This window comes from Cryptomeria japonica, chromosome 2 (genome assembly GCF_030272615.1).
Source record: "Cryptomeria japonica chromosome 2, Sugi_1.0, whole genome shotgun sequence".
NCBI classification, from domain to species: domain Eukaryota; kingdom Viridiplantae; phylum Streptophyta; class Pinopsida; order Cupressales; family Cupressaceae; genus Cryptomeria; species Cryptomeria japonica.
In genome coordinates this window covers 327,183,747-327,199,172 of record NC_081406.1, presented here as the reverse complement: position 1 = coordinate 327,199,172, position 15,426 = coordinate 327,183,747, and the positions used below count along the sequence as shown (strand labels likewise).

General features: G+C 36.4%; 1 protein-coding gene across 2 annotated transcripts in view; it reads right to left on the bottom strand.

The window, feature by feature from the left end:
* LOC131033858 (uncharacterized) overlaps positions 1-15,426 on the bottom strand; it is a 204,288-nt gene that overhangs the window by 22,756 nt on the left and 166,106 nt on the right. For both annotated transcript variants that reach the window (XM_057965151.2, XM_057965152.2), the window contains 2 exons: positions 10,484-10,586; positions 9,718-9,857 (listed from right to left, as the gene is read on the bottom strand). In XM_057965151.2, coding sequence (XP_057821134.1) covers positions 9,718-9,857; positions 10,484-10,586 — 243 coding nt within the window. The remainder of the gene's footprint in view (positions 1-9,717; positions 9,858-10,483; positions 10,587-15,426) is intronic.

Genomic DNA, 15,426 nt, shown 5'->3' with positions numbered 1-15,426 from the left:
TGGGTTTATGTTTTTTAAATTCTGATTTATTTTTGGTGTTTTAGGTCCCCTTATCGGCAAGAGCAATGAATGCAATTGTCATAGTTGGCCAGGGATTCAAAACCCTTCTATTCATGGTCTTTGAGGCCCCAATTTTGACAGAAAAGGTAGCTGATATACAGTCTATCATTCAGGTACAGCAACCTATCTGAGTAAGAAGGGTTGCACTATCATGTCCACTGTATGGACTGTGAGAAAAAATAGAAAGCTGCTAACTCTACTAGTTTCTTCTTCTGGTGGCACAATTTCCTTTAAGTCAACCAATGGTTTAGGGAAGATAAAGAATGCAAATTATTTGTCTGGTGTTTTGAGAGAAGCTTTAGAAGCGGTGGAAAATGCAGTGCAAGTAGTCATCAATAATGCAGCAAATTTTGTTTTCTGTAGGTACTTTTGCCCTCCATTTTTTGGACTTGTTGCTCGACACATTGCACTAGACATTGGAAAACAAGATTGGGTTGAGCCAATTGTGAGGTATAGATGAAACATTTGCAGATACATTCATAACTATGCTTGGGTAATTCCTTTAAAGGGAGAATTCACCAAAAAAGGAGTTGGTTTGACCTGTTGTCACTTGATTTGCAACCTCATTCATCAACTTGTAGTCTTTGCTACAAACAAAAGCTTCTTTGAAGTAAATGTTTGTTGGTGAGAAGTGGAGTGAATCTTCTTATGCAAAGACAACGTTCAGATCAATGTGGTAGATTGGATATTTGATGATGCCAATTTTTGGATTCCTACAAAGAAGACTATAGATGTAAACTTTTAAAGTTCTCTTTCCTTTTTATGGTGTCCATGAATTTATTTTTTCTTTATCTGCAGCATAATAGCTACTTCTTTTTAACTACATGAATTTTAAATTTTTATAAGTGATTAAACCATTGATTTCTCTCCTACATATTGTTGACGGAGAAAAGCCAACAATGGATCACATCTATGAGGAATGGGAAGGAGCATATCAAACAGATTTATGTCAATGTTGAGGCCAAAAATATGCCCATTTGGGATATCACTGATGAGCGCTGAATGAAACAACTTCACAAGCCACTTTATACTTTCACATGCTTTTCAACCTAACCTTCCAATTCATTGATATCTTTAGGACTCAAGGAGATTTTGGGAGGCATCTACACCATGATAAAGGCTATGGAAAAAAGTCTACAAATAAGAGCTAAGATCATGTCCATGATTGAGATCTTCAAACAAGCTGTGAGTGCAATTAAAGTGTGTTTGACCACATAAACCCCAAAAAGTGCAACAAGATGTAAATGAATTTGAATGGCTTTGTATTTGCATTTGTTCATAGATGAAGAATTAGCCTTTGTGGAGTTGGAGGAATATGATCCCACATTTGAGTGGCTCACCACTCACCAAGGACGATCCTATTTTTTCAAAGGAGGCCCATGCATGGGTTGATTAGGCTGTTCATCAGGTGAAGCTTGTAGTGATAGGGGAGGAGGATGTTTAAGTCCATGTAACTAATGACAAAAAATGTTGTCCAAGAAAATGATGCTACTTCTACAGATAGAATGGCTGCAACTGCTTCTTTGACATATTCAAAGAGGCACAAGGTCTAATGGTTTGAAGTGAACATTGGAAGGACTGGCTCCTCTTAACCTTAGCTTGATTTTTCTATTTATTTTTTTGCTAGTACCATGTACATGGATTTCTAAATCCATTATTTGAACTTTGTCTACAAACGACAGTTTTGAGTATATTACAATATATTTTCTTTTGTATTGGAATTCAAGTATGAAGTTTGATGCATTTTTTGATATATTTTGTTTTCTAAACATTTATATGGTAAATCTAAATAATTAAGTTTATGTGTATTTGAAGTTAATTCAAAATAAAATGAGAGATAATTAGTTTTTCCTTAAAATTCAATATTTATTGTGCTCCCCAGGGACGTATCCCCTGCCTTGCTACCCCCATCCCCATCCCCGAAATGTTTTGGGGACTCAGGGACTTGGGCTTCCATTGCCCGAGACAGCCCCTTATACTAGCAATGACTCAAACTCAAGCTCCGATTTTGTTGCAGACCTACCAGTTGCATCTGCTGATTAGAGATAGCCATATATTTTCTCTGTTTTTGTCACTTTATAGTTGAAACCTGGAGTCTTTGGGCATTTTGATACAATTCTTATATATCATGTATGCACATCGACAATGAAAGCAGTTGAATTTTGATAATTTGTTTGTCAATTTTCATGTGAAATCTCAATGCGTCTAATGTTTTGTATTGAGGTTCTACAATGTCTATAATGAATGCTTTATCAATTCGTGATATGAATATTTGAAATTTTTCTCTATTTTTTAAAATTTCCCTATTTTAATAGCCATCCCCTGCCATCCCTAAAAAATGGCCCAAAAATACCCCTGTATGGAAAACAAGTCCTGCCATCCCCATCCCCAAAACTTGGGGGAGCATAGGATATTTTCAGTGTGTTTTCAATCTTTCAGGTTCTGATGCCAAATCAAAGTCTGAGGCATGTTAAGTTTGTGCTGAGTCTGAGTCTCAACACTATCCTACAAAACCAATGCAAAGATAAGCGATGTCCTAACTCCTAACCTATGTTGAATGCCACCCTAGATCAAGTTTGATGATTACTATAGTTTCATTTTGCAGAAAGAAAAAATTTACAAGACCTTAACACAATTGAGCTTAATCTTCCAACTGGCCTTCGTCCACATCTAGTTTACAACAGAAAACTCTTGCATCATTACTTTCCACCTTTGTTTGATAAGCTAGGTATAGCAAGAGAGGTCTAGCCAGCTGAGCTCAAACCAAATTGCAGTATACCAAAAGGACCAGATCAAATCATTGATGTATGGGTCTATAGCATGCCAAATCAGGCAATTCCTATGTCAAACTTGATTATCTGGCACCCATTGCTCAGGTTGAGAAACTATGTCCAGGCTTATCTTCCCAGTTTGCTACAATGGGGATCATTGCTTTTCAAGCACAGGCAACTGATCCAGAAGGATGCAAGGCCTCAATTTTCTTGCAGAATCACAAGAGTACACCAAATAAAGTGCAGTATATAGCATATGTCTTTGTCATTATCTCAGCTCCTCAAACTAAAGCTACAAGCCTAATTCATCATATAGGGCATTGCCAATGATCAGCAATGAGAACACAATCTTGTACCATGCATACTGTAATACCACAAGAAAATAGCATAGCATGGAACATCAACCAGCCAAAGGCAAGCAGTTTCTCTTAAACTAACCCTCAAGTCATCTGTTCATCTTAAAAAGGATTTGTAGTTGTGTAAGTTTCCTATTGGTCGAGTCTTACATCTGATCTCTTGAATCTAAGTTCAGAACTTGTAAATTCTCAGAAATACAATCTGGCATTACAAAACTAAAATATTATATCATTCATCACTTTCCTTCATTCTCTTTGTCATGGTATTCCATTCTATTGTAAAAATTATGGTAAAACACTTCTGCTTATATCACATCAGAACTCTGTTTTAGTGTGTTGTTCCCCAGGTGACCCTTGCACACAGGATCAAACTTCCCCCAGGACATAAAGTACTTCAATCCCAGAGCTTGATTCTCTGTAGTCTTAGTAATCACAATTTATACCACCAATCGATCTCTCTTCTAAACAAAACTACAATTTCAGACTGTTACCTTGGGGAACATTGTAGCCTGTCATGGATAATAATATAATCAAGATTAACAATACCTGAGAAAGGAAATGGAATTCAAATAATCAAATTGCAGACGTGTTATTGAAGTTCTTGGGCTTGCTATTGAGTGTTTTAAAGTGTTCCATGTTTTTCTTGTGTTAGTGAATAATGTGCACTTTCCAGAGCTATAATGTTTGGATTTGTGACTGCCTCTCTGGCCATAGTTGTAAGGCCCCATTTTTAACAGGCTTGAGAAAATAAATATTAATTAATTAAATTATTATGTTGTCTAAAAGTATTTAATGGCAACTAATATTTGTTTAAATATTATTCAAAATAAAGTGATTTTTGGGCCAAAAAGAAAAATATAAATAAATTCACTTAATGATCAAAATATCAAATGATTTTTCTAGAATATTCCTAAATTGGTGGCAAAATATAAATTCTAGAAGAATCATTAAATCATTATAAAAAAGGATGTTTTGGAGAAGGAAAAGAGACATGATATTTTATGAAAGCTTGTTTATCAAAAGATTGAACCAGGTTCATTCTTCAGCCAAGGACGAAAGCCCTTGGGAGATTGGTGGATTGGATGAAAACCCAATATATCCTATTGGGAGATTGGTGGATTGGATGAAAACCCAATATATCCTATTGGGTGGACTCAGCTCAGAATTCACAACTCAACTTCATTGGCAAAATTTGCAAAGTCTTCTTCAAAGATAAATTTTGGAGGTATTTGGCTTAATATTCATAATAAAAGTTTACATTTAATGGTAAAGATTTAATTTTCAGAATAGAGTTTCAGTAATAGAAATATGCTTGGATGAAATTAATTCCATTATTGGAATTATTGAATGAGTTTCACCAAACCCAGCTGGCCAATATCTTTCTAAATAAAACAAAACATAAAACATTGGCAAATTAACAGAATTTAAAATTGTTAGATATTACAAAGTGGACATTTGTATTATTTGTTGAATAGACACGCATAGGCATTTTGGTATGCACTCCAAACAAATACTGTGGGATCCCGCCAATCTGCCGCAGCCATCTAAAAAGGGTCTCAGAACTTCAAGTTAAGAATCAATTAAACTTATATTATCCTATTCTATTTGCATCACGGCCTTATGAGTCGCAGCTGGGAAATAATAAAAAAGTTTTGGCGGCTGAAATCGTGGGACATAAGTGTTGGCACAAGGGAAAATTATTCCGCATCATTAAAGCTGGTCCAAGCTGAGAGATAAAATGTTGGAGATGTCTGGGACAAGGAGGTGAAATTCACTACACAATTATATTGACTCTTTTATCGCAGATTAATGCTATCTTCTCACACTAGTGATGCTGCAATATATTTTGGCCTGTCTATCTTTGTTGGCAAATCGTTGTATATTCAAGGGGAAACTTGCCAGCTGCTATTATTATCTGAAGAGTAATATTAATGTTTATGTGAGCAATAAGGTGAATCTGTAGCAACCCTTTAGCATGAAAGCCTTTACTGGTGAATCGACTCATCCTTTATGCCAGCCATGAGACTATTCTAGCCAGACATGAAACTCTGTGAGGGGTAGATATACCAGTCTGAGTGTATTTCTGTGTTTTATTGATTTGAACATATGCCGGAAGAGTGTTTGTTATCAGAGTTGGAAGTTACACAAAGGCATTCGAATGCTTTGTGAGGCATTAGCAGCAGGCTATGGGAATCAAAGAAATTGCTAGGATGTCCTGTTGCCAATCCTGTTGCCATGTATGCATGATTAAAGGAGTTCTGCAACCTCTGAAGTTCTGTAAATTGCAGATTTAAGGTCAGAAATCACATTATTTCAGTCTCAGTTTTATAATTTATTGTCAAAGTAAGAGAATGATTAAATTTCAGTCTCATTTTTAATATTTGTTTTCAAAGTAAGAAAGATTGCAGATGTAAGGGCCATCGGAACTTCTGAAATAAAAGGTTAGAGTTTCATCTATTTGTTATGATTGAATCTTTGCTATCATAATCAATAAATCACTGTCATATTTCTATTGTTATCTAATTGTTTTAATTATCAAACCTGCATATTGTAATTGCAAACACATAGAATAAATCTGCACATCTAAAACAATTCGAAATATGTACTTCTGCAAACAAGAAATCCCTATAGCCTCAGAATGAGCAAACTATTTGACAAACTGTGGTTTAAGGTAAGAGTTGAAATTTAAGAAAACTAGTAAGGGATCATCAAAGTGGTATTAGAGCCACATTCCTGCCAGCCTGAAGGGTTAATGAGCGCTAGTGACAGATCTAGAAGGTATTACAAAAGAGAGAAAAGAAGGCAATTTTAATCTGCAGGTCCATATCCAAAAGAGGACATATTTCATCGGTATTTGCAGCAAGGCAGCCACTTACAGCTGTAGTAGAGGTTCAAACAATGAGAACTTCAAATAATCCTTCAAATAGGACAGAGAGGAGATGTGATTCTACAAGCATAGAAAATATTTTGCATGATCTTGCTCATGACAACAACAGTTTGTGCAGTCAAAACAGCAGCTAATTGCAGCCATTGGACAGATGTCATAGAACATGAATTCTCTCAGGATGAATCAACATGATATAGGTGATGCTAGCAATGCAAGTAAATAATTAGTGTCATGGCACATGGTACTATTGCTTTTCTATAAAGATTTCCCAAGTATCATGGCATATGGCACTATTGCTTTTCTAACTACCATGTGCCTTCATGTTTACAAAGAGCTGAGGAAGATGGAAATCACAGTGGCACAGCAGAAATCGAGTAAAGTAAAGGTACTTGATGGTGAGTTTGCTGATTTCATAAAAAGGATCATCATACATCTATCCAGGAGAGATAAGGAGGTATTATTTGCAGGCATGTTGCAGCATAGTGTTTCCAAGAAAAAAATATACTGACCTCCTAGATTGATATGGGATCTTGGTGATTGAAATAAAGGTGCAGATTGCTTGAGGGCAAGCAATCTCGAGGAGAGAAGACTTGCAATGTCCCATTTTTAACAATCTTGAAAAAATAAATAAATTATTTAATTCAATTATTATGTTCTCTAAAAATATTTTATGGCAACTAATATTTATTTAATTAGTATTTAAAATAAAGTGATTTTTGGGCCAAAAAGAAAAATATAAATGAAATCACTTAATGAGCAAAATATTGAGTGATTTTTCTTGAAGATTCCTAAATTGGTGGCAAAAAGTAAATTCTAGAAGAATCATTAAATCATTATAATATGGAGGTTACGAGGAAGGAAAATACACTCGATATTTTATGAAAGCTTGTTTATCAAAAGATTAAACCAAGTTCATTCTTCATCCCAAGATGAAAATCCCTGGGAGATCAGTGTTTGGACGAAAACCTAATTCATCCTATTGGATGGATTCATCCCAGAATTCACAACTAAACTTCATTGGTGAGATTTGGTAAGTCTTCTTCAAAGATAAATTTCAGAGGTATTTGGCTTGATTTTCAGAATAAAAGTCTACTTTCAATGGTAAAGATTTAATCTTCAGAATATATTAGAGTTTTGATTATGGAAATATGGAGGCTTGGATGAAATAAATAATATTATTGGGATTATTGAATTAGTTCCACCAAACCCAGCTGGTTGATATCTTTCTGAAGAGCTGTGCTAATAAAGGAATAAGACAAACATTGGCAGATTGGCAGATTTTAGAATTGTCAAATATTACATGGATGTTTGTATTATTTTCTGAATAGACATGCATAGGCATTTTGTTATGCACTCCAAACAAAGATTGTGGCAACCCCCATAATCTGCTGCAGCAATCTGAAAAGGGTATCAGAACTCCAAGTTGAGAATCAATTAAATTTATACTATCCTATTTTATTTACATTGGGGCCTTACGAGTCATGGCTGGGAAATAAAGAGAAGTTTTGGCCGCCAAAATTGTGAGATAGTGTTGGTGCAAGGGAAAAATATGCAACATCATTATTAAAGCTGGTCCAAGCTGAGCAATGGAATTGTTGGAGGTGCAAGGGACAAGAAGGTGACAATTGCTGGGAAATTATATTGATTCTTTTATTGCAGATTAATGCTATCTTCTTATTCTTGTGACAATATATATTCTGGCCTGTCTGTATTTATTGGCAAATTGTTGAATATTCAAGGGGAAGCTTAGCTATGGAGTCCATATGACCTTGATAGCTTAGCTATATGTTTAAAGTTTTTTTTATATGGAATATTATTTACTTAGATGAAAATCAAGGTTCAATGAATACTATGGAAAGAAGGTACACTTGAAAAGGGCTTGAAGGAAAGAAGAAGAAAATCCTAGAGCATAAACATAATCAACCAACAACTATGCAAATGTAGAGAATGAACTAGAACTATGTGCTTTGATGCTAACTCAGATTAGAGATAAACATAATTTTCTTTTCTTTAATTCTTGTGCCAGAAATCATGTCAAACAGAAGAGACTGGGTTTGTAGAGCAAAATATGTAAAATGCCATGGAAATATATAAATTATACTTCCAGCAATAGGAAGTTTATACTTAAGCGTGTGTAGTTGGATTAGCATGGTTTGGCTTACTTCAAAGCTTGGTTATGTGATCAAAACTTAGCAGAACAGAAATTAGACATTATATAAGCTAAATAGAAAGAAATTCTCGTGGGCTTGCATCATCAATAAAAACTTTTACCTTTGCTATACCTAGTATAATCATAAATCTTATTTCCATCATCAAATAAGAATCCAAGGACACCTGACTGTCACAATCAAAGATAAACACTTTGTAAAGGATGAAAAGAGCGTTAGTTTTTTTTAAGTACATCCAACAAATTAATGTAGATGTAAGCCCCAACATGTATCCCAACATCTAAAATGTCCAAAGGGAGAGACCCTACTGTCTATTGAGACAACCGCTCACCTGTAGACTTGCAATTATTAATTGTATTAGCTCTACTATGCATTAAAATAGATATTTACTTCAGTTGAGCTTTGTGCATGATCGCTTGCTAAGAGGAACCAATAAGATCTTGGTGCAAAGTTGCAAGTTGAATGAGATCTAGACCATAGATGTCTATGTTGGAAGGTTGATGCCTTCATCCCCTTGGTTGTTCAACACCGCTCTCGGGGATTCGCAACATAGCTTAACTGCCTCCCATGGTTTGTTTATCTCCAGTGTTTGTATCGGGCGTTAATAGGTCGATCTTTTGGCGCAACGACAAATCTTGGGCCAACAAGTGGTATCAGAGCTCAGGTCATGGGTTCGAATCCCTTAGTTGTGCTAGGAGGGGGGGGGATTGTTGGAAGGTTGGTGCCTCCATCCCCTTGGTTGTTCAATGTCAGCCTCGGGGATTCGCTACATGGCTTAACCACTTCCCATGGTTTGTTTATCTTTGGTGTTTGTATCATGCATTAATAGGTCAATCTTTTGGCACAACAGAAAACCTTGGGCCAACAGCTAATGATCTTTTCAGCTTTGATGAGAAATCATTTTATTGCCACCTAATTAAATGGTGGGTTGCCACTCTCTTGATAGATCTGCCTATTTAAGCAAAAGCTAATGGCTTGAAGGTGCTAAAATGATAATATACTTAGTAATATATGCTTCAAGGGCATAGTAAAAAGAATGTTATTCCTACTTCTCATCACTGGATGCCTAAAGGTTAAAGATGGGCCCAATTGTAAGGTTTAGCCAGCCATATTTCCATTTAAATGTATCTTTCTAAACAATAGTTCTAAATATATGATAATCTCAAACAACCCCAGTACTTGTGTACCATGCATTTGCAACCAATTCTTTAACTAATTTTACAAATCATGCACATGATAGAATAAATTGATCTTTATTAAGGCATTGAAAATATGCTCCTTCCTGCTAACACTTCTATTTAAATTTACTTTTCCTGACTAGACTTCAAAATTTGGACAAGACATTGTTTCATTATAATGCTATGTGTCAGCTATTTATAAAGAATAATGCAGTCCAAAGCCCAGGCTCTAAAGATATTCCAGGGAGAAAGAAGTCCCATCATTGGTATTCTCCTAGATAACACATTGAAACAAACCTCATGCATCTCGGAAAACAAGTTCCACTGCTCCATCCGTTTCAAGGCCTCAGCTGCCTTCTTCTTGTGGGTTTCCTCATACTCCTCACCTTGAAAGGTCTCCACTTCACTTTTCAAATCACCCATCCTCTCATCAAGTTCTGCAAAATAAATCAACCACATTGAAGACACTTTTTTATAACAAACTCATGCAAAACAATTACAAATAATGGCACTGGCTAAAAATACAAAATTATATAAACAATTTACAATTTTGATGACTAAATCTTATCTCATCTCTGAACTCAACCGATTCTTTCATCACTATCTGAATAAAAGGTACTTACAATTATTTTATTATGTCAGCAACCTTGGAAAGTGAAAACTTTAAAGCAATAAATGAGTGTGACTAGAGGCGAGCAAGAATAATCAACAGCAATACACCATGTGAGTAAAAGGCAGGCACGTGTATTCAGAAGCAATAAACAATATGAGTAGAAGCAAGCATGCATATTCCAAAAAGCAATAAATAATGTGACTAGAGGCAAGCATGCATTCACAAGGTAATAAGTGATCAACTATGGACCAAACAGAATATGGCAAGTACTAATTAATCACATAGAAAAATATCTTTGTAGATCCAAGGCAGAATAAAACCATAACAAATCCCCAAAGATTGTGAATTTGTATGACAAAGAGGAAAATGATTTTGCAATTAGATACCAATATGTTACTATTTCAAGATGCATTGCAATCCATACATGTGGAAACAAAAGAAGCACATTACCTTCACAAAGTGCAAGCTTGACCTTTCTTCCTTTACAATGTTTGAAAGCAAAAAGTTCATATATATCCATTTCTGCCAAAAGAACATCAAGTGCATGATGATCCTGTCACCAAGAAAAGAAGAATCAAATGAGACTTTTGACCCTATAAGTAATTCAATATTCTATGGAACATTAGCATATACAACACGTAAACTTGCAAATCAATGCTATCCAAACTTTTTAGTGTCACCAGAACCTTATCAATTGCTAGATATCCTCGAAACCCAATTACAAAGAATCTGTGTCTGAATCATATTTGGATTTTTAGAAACCAAAATAAATTGTTTCAGGAAAATCTCATGTTAAGATCAAGTTATTTAATACAGTGTCCTCGCATGTAAAAATGTTTTGTATTTCCATTTTATTTTCTGATGCATGAGGCGGGTCCATCACCTTTCAAATTAATTTTAGATTTAAAAAGGGTACAAAGTTGAGCTTTAAAAGTTTGTCTAACTAGGACCTGTTGGTGTACATTTTATCATATACCGAACATTAGAATAAAATACCCCAAGGATACTCTATCCTCTCCTGAAAAACCACTGCTTATGCTAAGATTGCAAGAAAATCATATGGCAATTCCAAGGTCTATATATGCGAACAAGCAACTTTAGTGGGATAGCTTCTCGAGTAGTGTATGCTGAAAATCTCAAGGGGGACTTACACTATCAACTCGTGTCATTTAAGCTGTACTTAGGCAGATTTAACAATGTATACTCTATGTTTTTGGATTTTCTGGTTTAGGACATCAAAAAAAGATAAAAGAGGATAGGGTTTAGGAATTCTAGCTAATTCTAGGAACTCAAGAGACGGTATAGACTGGGTGAAACTAATAACAATACTCTGTTTGGCCACACTTGGGACAACTACGCAAAGTATGTGCAATCTTCTAGGATTGTGCTTATGATTTTCATACGTAGGAATAATACCAACAATTAAACAATATTATTCCAAGTAGAAGTTAAACATCCACATTAAAAGCTCAGGCTAACTTTACACATTGAATGGAAATCATCCATCCAAAGAAAGTATGAGCAAAATCTCACCAATCTATACTATCAAATCTGTCATTCATCTAACAACTTCAAAGTAAATAACTTAAGCAAATTTAATCTAAGTTAACAACTTCAAAGTAAATAACTTAAGCAAATTTAATCTAAGTGTTGAAAGAAATATGCAGCCATTTACCAATAAAAAGATTTCAAGACAATACTAATAATGAACTTTTATTACTCAAATAGCTCTAAGCAACAATTTTATAAATCTCTCCACATTGAATAATGAGAGAATGAGTATATATAGAGTTTCTGAAAACAAATGAATGGCCAAGATCAATCTAAGATCAATGGTCAAGATCAAGACAACCTAACCCTAATTAGAGTTTCCCAAAATAAGACCCAAGATCAACTGCAAATGAGACAAGTGGCACAAGATGCTATCTTTTAGGATTACGCCCCCTTCTTCTGATATTCGATGAACTTGGACACAATTTGGTCAACTTCCTCCATTGTGACATGTGGCAACATGTTGATCTTGAATTCTAATCCTTCCAAGTCATCTGCACATAGAGCAAAAGTGATTTCCCAATCAAATTCCTCTTTTTGAAAAGCATCTCTGATGGACAGGAGGTTTGATGCCTTAGCCAACTTGCTCTTCAAGAATGGTCCTATGATGGCAAAGAAGATGTCTTGTGTTTTGACCTTCAGATTCTCCAACTGCATATCCCTTTCTCAGATAGTTTCTTTCCCAAGTATCTCTGCGACTATAAGGAAAATCTTGTCCTGAATTTGCCTTTATCTGTTCTTCTCAAAGAAACGGGACTCGGACTCGACGAGGCCAACTCGATTGGGGACTCAAACTCGAGAATCAAAACTCGGCTCAAACTCGACTGGACTCGGCAAAGTGAAAAACTCAAGAAATTTAGAGATTTTTAAAGATTTAAAACTTGATTCATGCACCCTTTATTAAATACACTTTAAAGACACAATGACATCATCAAATAGAAGCCAATTTGATTACATACACAAGTATACATCAATCACATAAGCATAAACGCAAATTGTAGCTGAAGGAAATAGCAAACATAGATATATAAATATTGTCAAATGTATACAATATTACAAAACTCAGGGGATAAAAAATCCATGTCATCGTATGATCAAATGAGATGAAAACTCTTCCTTTCCAACTCTTGATGCACCAAATGAAAGTATGTTGTTATATGGAATTGGAACCTAATCAGACTCGGAGTTTAAAATTTCCCTACTTTTATTGGCACAATATTACCCCTAATTTTACGACGGGGGTTTGGGGGCAGCGCCCTGAAGTTGGAGTCAAAGGGCAATGCCCCTTGCGGAGTCCAGGGGCAGCACCCCACGAGGCCAAAAGACTTATTATTTTATATAGGCGTCGAGTGTTATTTTTCTACTGTTTCTCCTCACAACTCACCTATCTCCTCCTATTTTGCCAAATGAATGAAATGAAGTTCACTTTTAGGCTCAAAGCATAATATAAACCAAAAAAAATCAATTCAAAACATATTAGAAGTTGTGTTTTTTTTTTAACTTAAAGTTACATGCCACCGGCCGAGTTTGGGAGTTGGGACTCGCCAAACTCGGTGATTTTGGGCGATTTTTTGACCCAAACTCATCTAAGTCCGAGTCCGAGCCCACTGGACTCAGCGAGCATGACTTGACTCAGAAATCGCCCAAACTCAGCAATTTCGGGCGATTCCCATTTCTCTGGTTCTTCTATTCTATCAGCATCAACCTTTACCTTTTCCAAGACTTCATCTCGAGCAACCAACGTCCAGTGCCAACTATTGAAGTCATAGGCAACCCCTGCTTCAATTATTTTTCCATTAAGCAATTCTTGTGGTGGGATTCCTTTCAGCTTTCTAAGGCATGGGATAATTCTATCTTGGATATCCAGGAAGTCAACCCAAACTTCTGCCATGTTCATAATCCTGGAAAGTAAAGAAGAGGTTTGTTCATATGCTGATAATATTCCTTCCATAAACATGACTGCTTATTTTCTTGTACTTTCCATCCAATCTTTAGTCTCTTGAGCTGTCACTGCTCCTTCCTCAAAACCTTTGACTACCTATTGTGAATTCAAGAGTGGAAGAGCTTCTGGATTTGCTTGATCAAGTGGCTTAATAGTCAAATGTTTAATGTAATCTCTCAGGCGCTCAACTTCCCTCTTGTACTCATTCTTCTTTCCTACTTCCCTATCCAGTCTTGCCTTCATGGAAGCAACTGAATTGTCTAGACTTTGTGCTTGGTCCCAAGTCAAAGGTGGTAATCTCATACTCATGGGGACCAATATCTCCCTTTGCCTTGTCCACCTTTGGCACTGCAATCTGTATTGTCCTGCATCTTGTTTCATCTCTCTGAATGGTGGAGAATTTTCTAGTTGGCTTCTTTACTGCAGTTTGCTCTAATCTGGCCAAGAAATCAGTCATGTCATCTTCTTCTTGTTCTTCTACTTCTTGTGTTTTTATTTTCAATCTCTCCCTCAGCCAATCAGGAACAGTGGGCTGCTCAATGCCTTCTACTTCTTGGTTGCCTTCTATTTCTTGGTTGCTTTCTTTACGTGCAATGCCCCAGAGAGTGGAAATCATTCCCTCTTGAAACTCTCCTTCTTCAACATCCATTTCATTTTCTGATTCTAGAATTTCTATGCGAGAGTGAGACAGTGGTTGTTCATCTTCTTGATGGACTGATTCTACATTCTCCTCATGGATTGGGGAAGGAATTTCCATCTCTTCCAACAACTGATCAATGGCCAATACATCCATGTTTGCGGATGCGGCAGAACGAGATAGTTCCACCCTTTGTTTCTTTTGAACAAGTCCTTCACTCACAATTGCCTTTCCTTTAGTTTTTGAAGAACTTCCCACTTCTTTTTGTTTTGCACTTTCAATTTGTCTGGCACCTTGAGAAGCTTCAGCATTTGAGGAACATTCCTTTGCTTCTCCCATAAAGTCATATGTCAAGTTTACATTTCTTCTTATGATCCTTTGAATCTGCTAATCAACCCACTGTTGTCGGGAAATATGTATATCTTATGTTTTGGTAGTAATGTTGTTTGTTAGTAGTTAGTTAGCCGACGGATAGGTAGTTGGAGTCACGACGGTTGGGTCGCACCCCTTCGGCTGTTATATATTGTACTACCTGCAGGTATTGAGAGGTGTGTAGTTGACGACAGATAATGCTATGAACATTGTATACACTTTGAGTTATTAATTGAAAGCTTATTCTTGTATTCATATTGTTATTGCATTGTTTATTTCTGCATTACTTCTGTATTCCTTATGTTTACCCAGTGAGGCAAACATTTGGCATCATTGCCTAGACATACTCGCGAACGGAAGACGCGGATGGCGCACGGACACGATGGGCCTACCCGTTGGTGAGATAAACCCAGAGGCCGACGACGCACAAACAGAGCTCTACAACGGAGAAGACACTGCGACGAGGGAATTTTCAATTCTACTCCAAGTAGCCATCGAGACCTACGTCCGACAAGAGGCCACGGAGGTGGAAATCCCACCAAGTATCGTGTGGACAATGCTGGAGGTTAGCCCGGCAATAAATCGATTGATGAACCACCTTCCCCAGTTGCTTGCACAGGCATCGCTGGCAGAACAAGCTCGCCTGGAGTAGATTGCCCAGGAAGAGCGACACCAACAAATCCTTCAACAGTACAAAGAAAGCAGCCGTTAGGAAGCGGAGCGGGATGGCACGAGGCCAGGAAGGAATTGAATCCTGAATCCCATAGGGATAAAGGAACATTCTATATTCAAATAAAGGTGTCATAATATTGACACAAGTTGTATTGACGAAATGAATTAATAAAGGCGTGTTCTGGTTTATGTGTTGTGAATTATGGAAATGTATGGGAA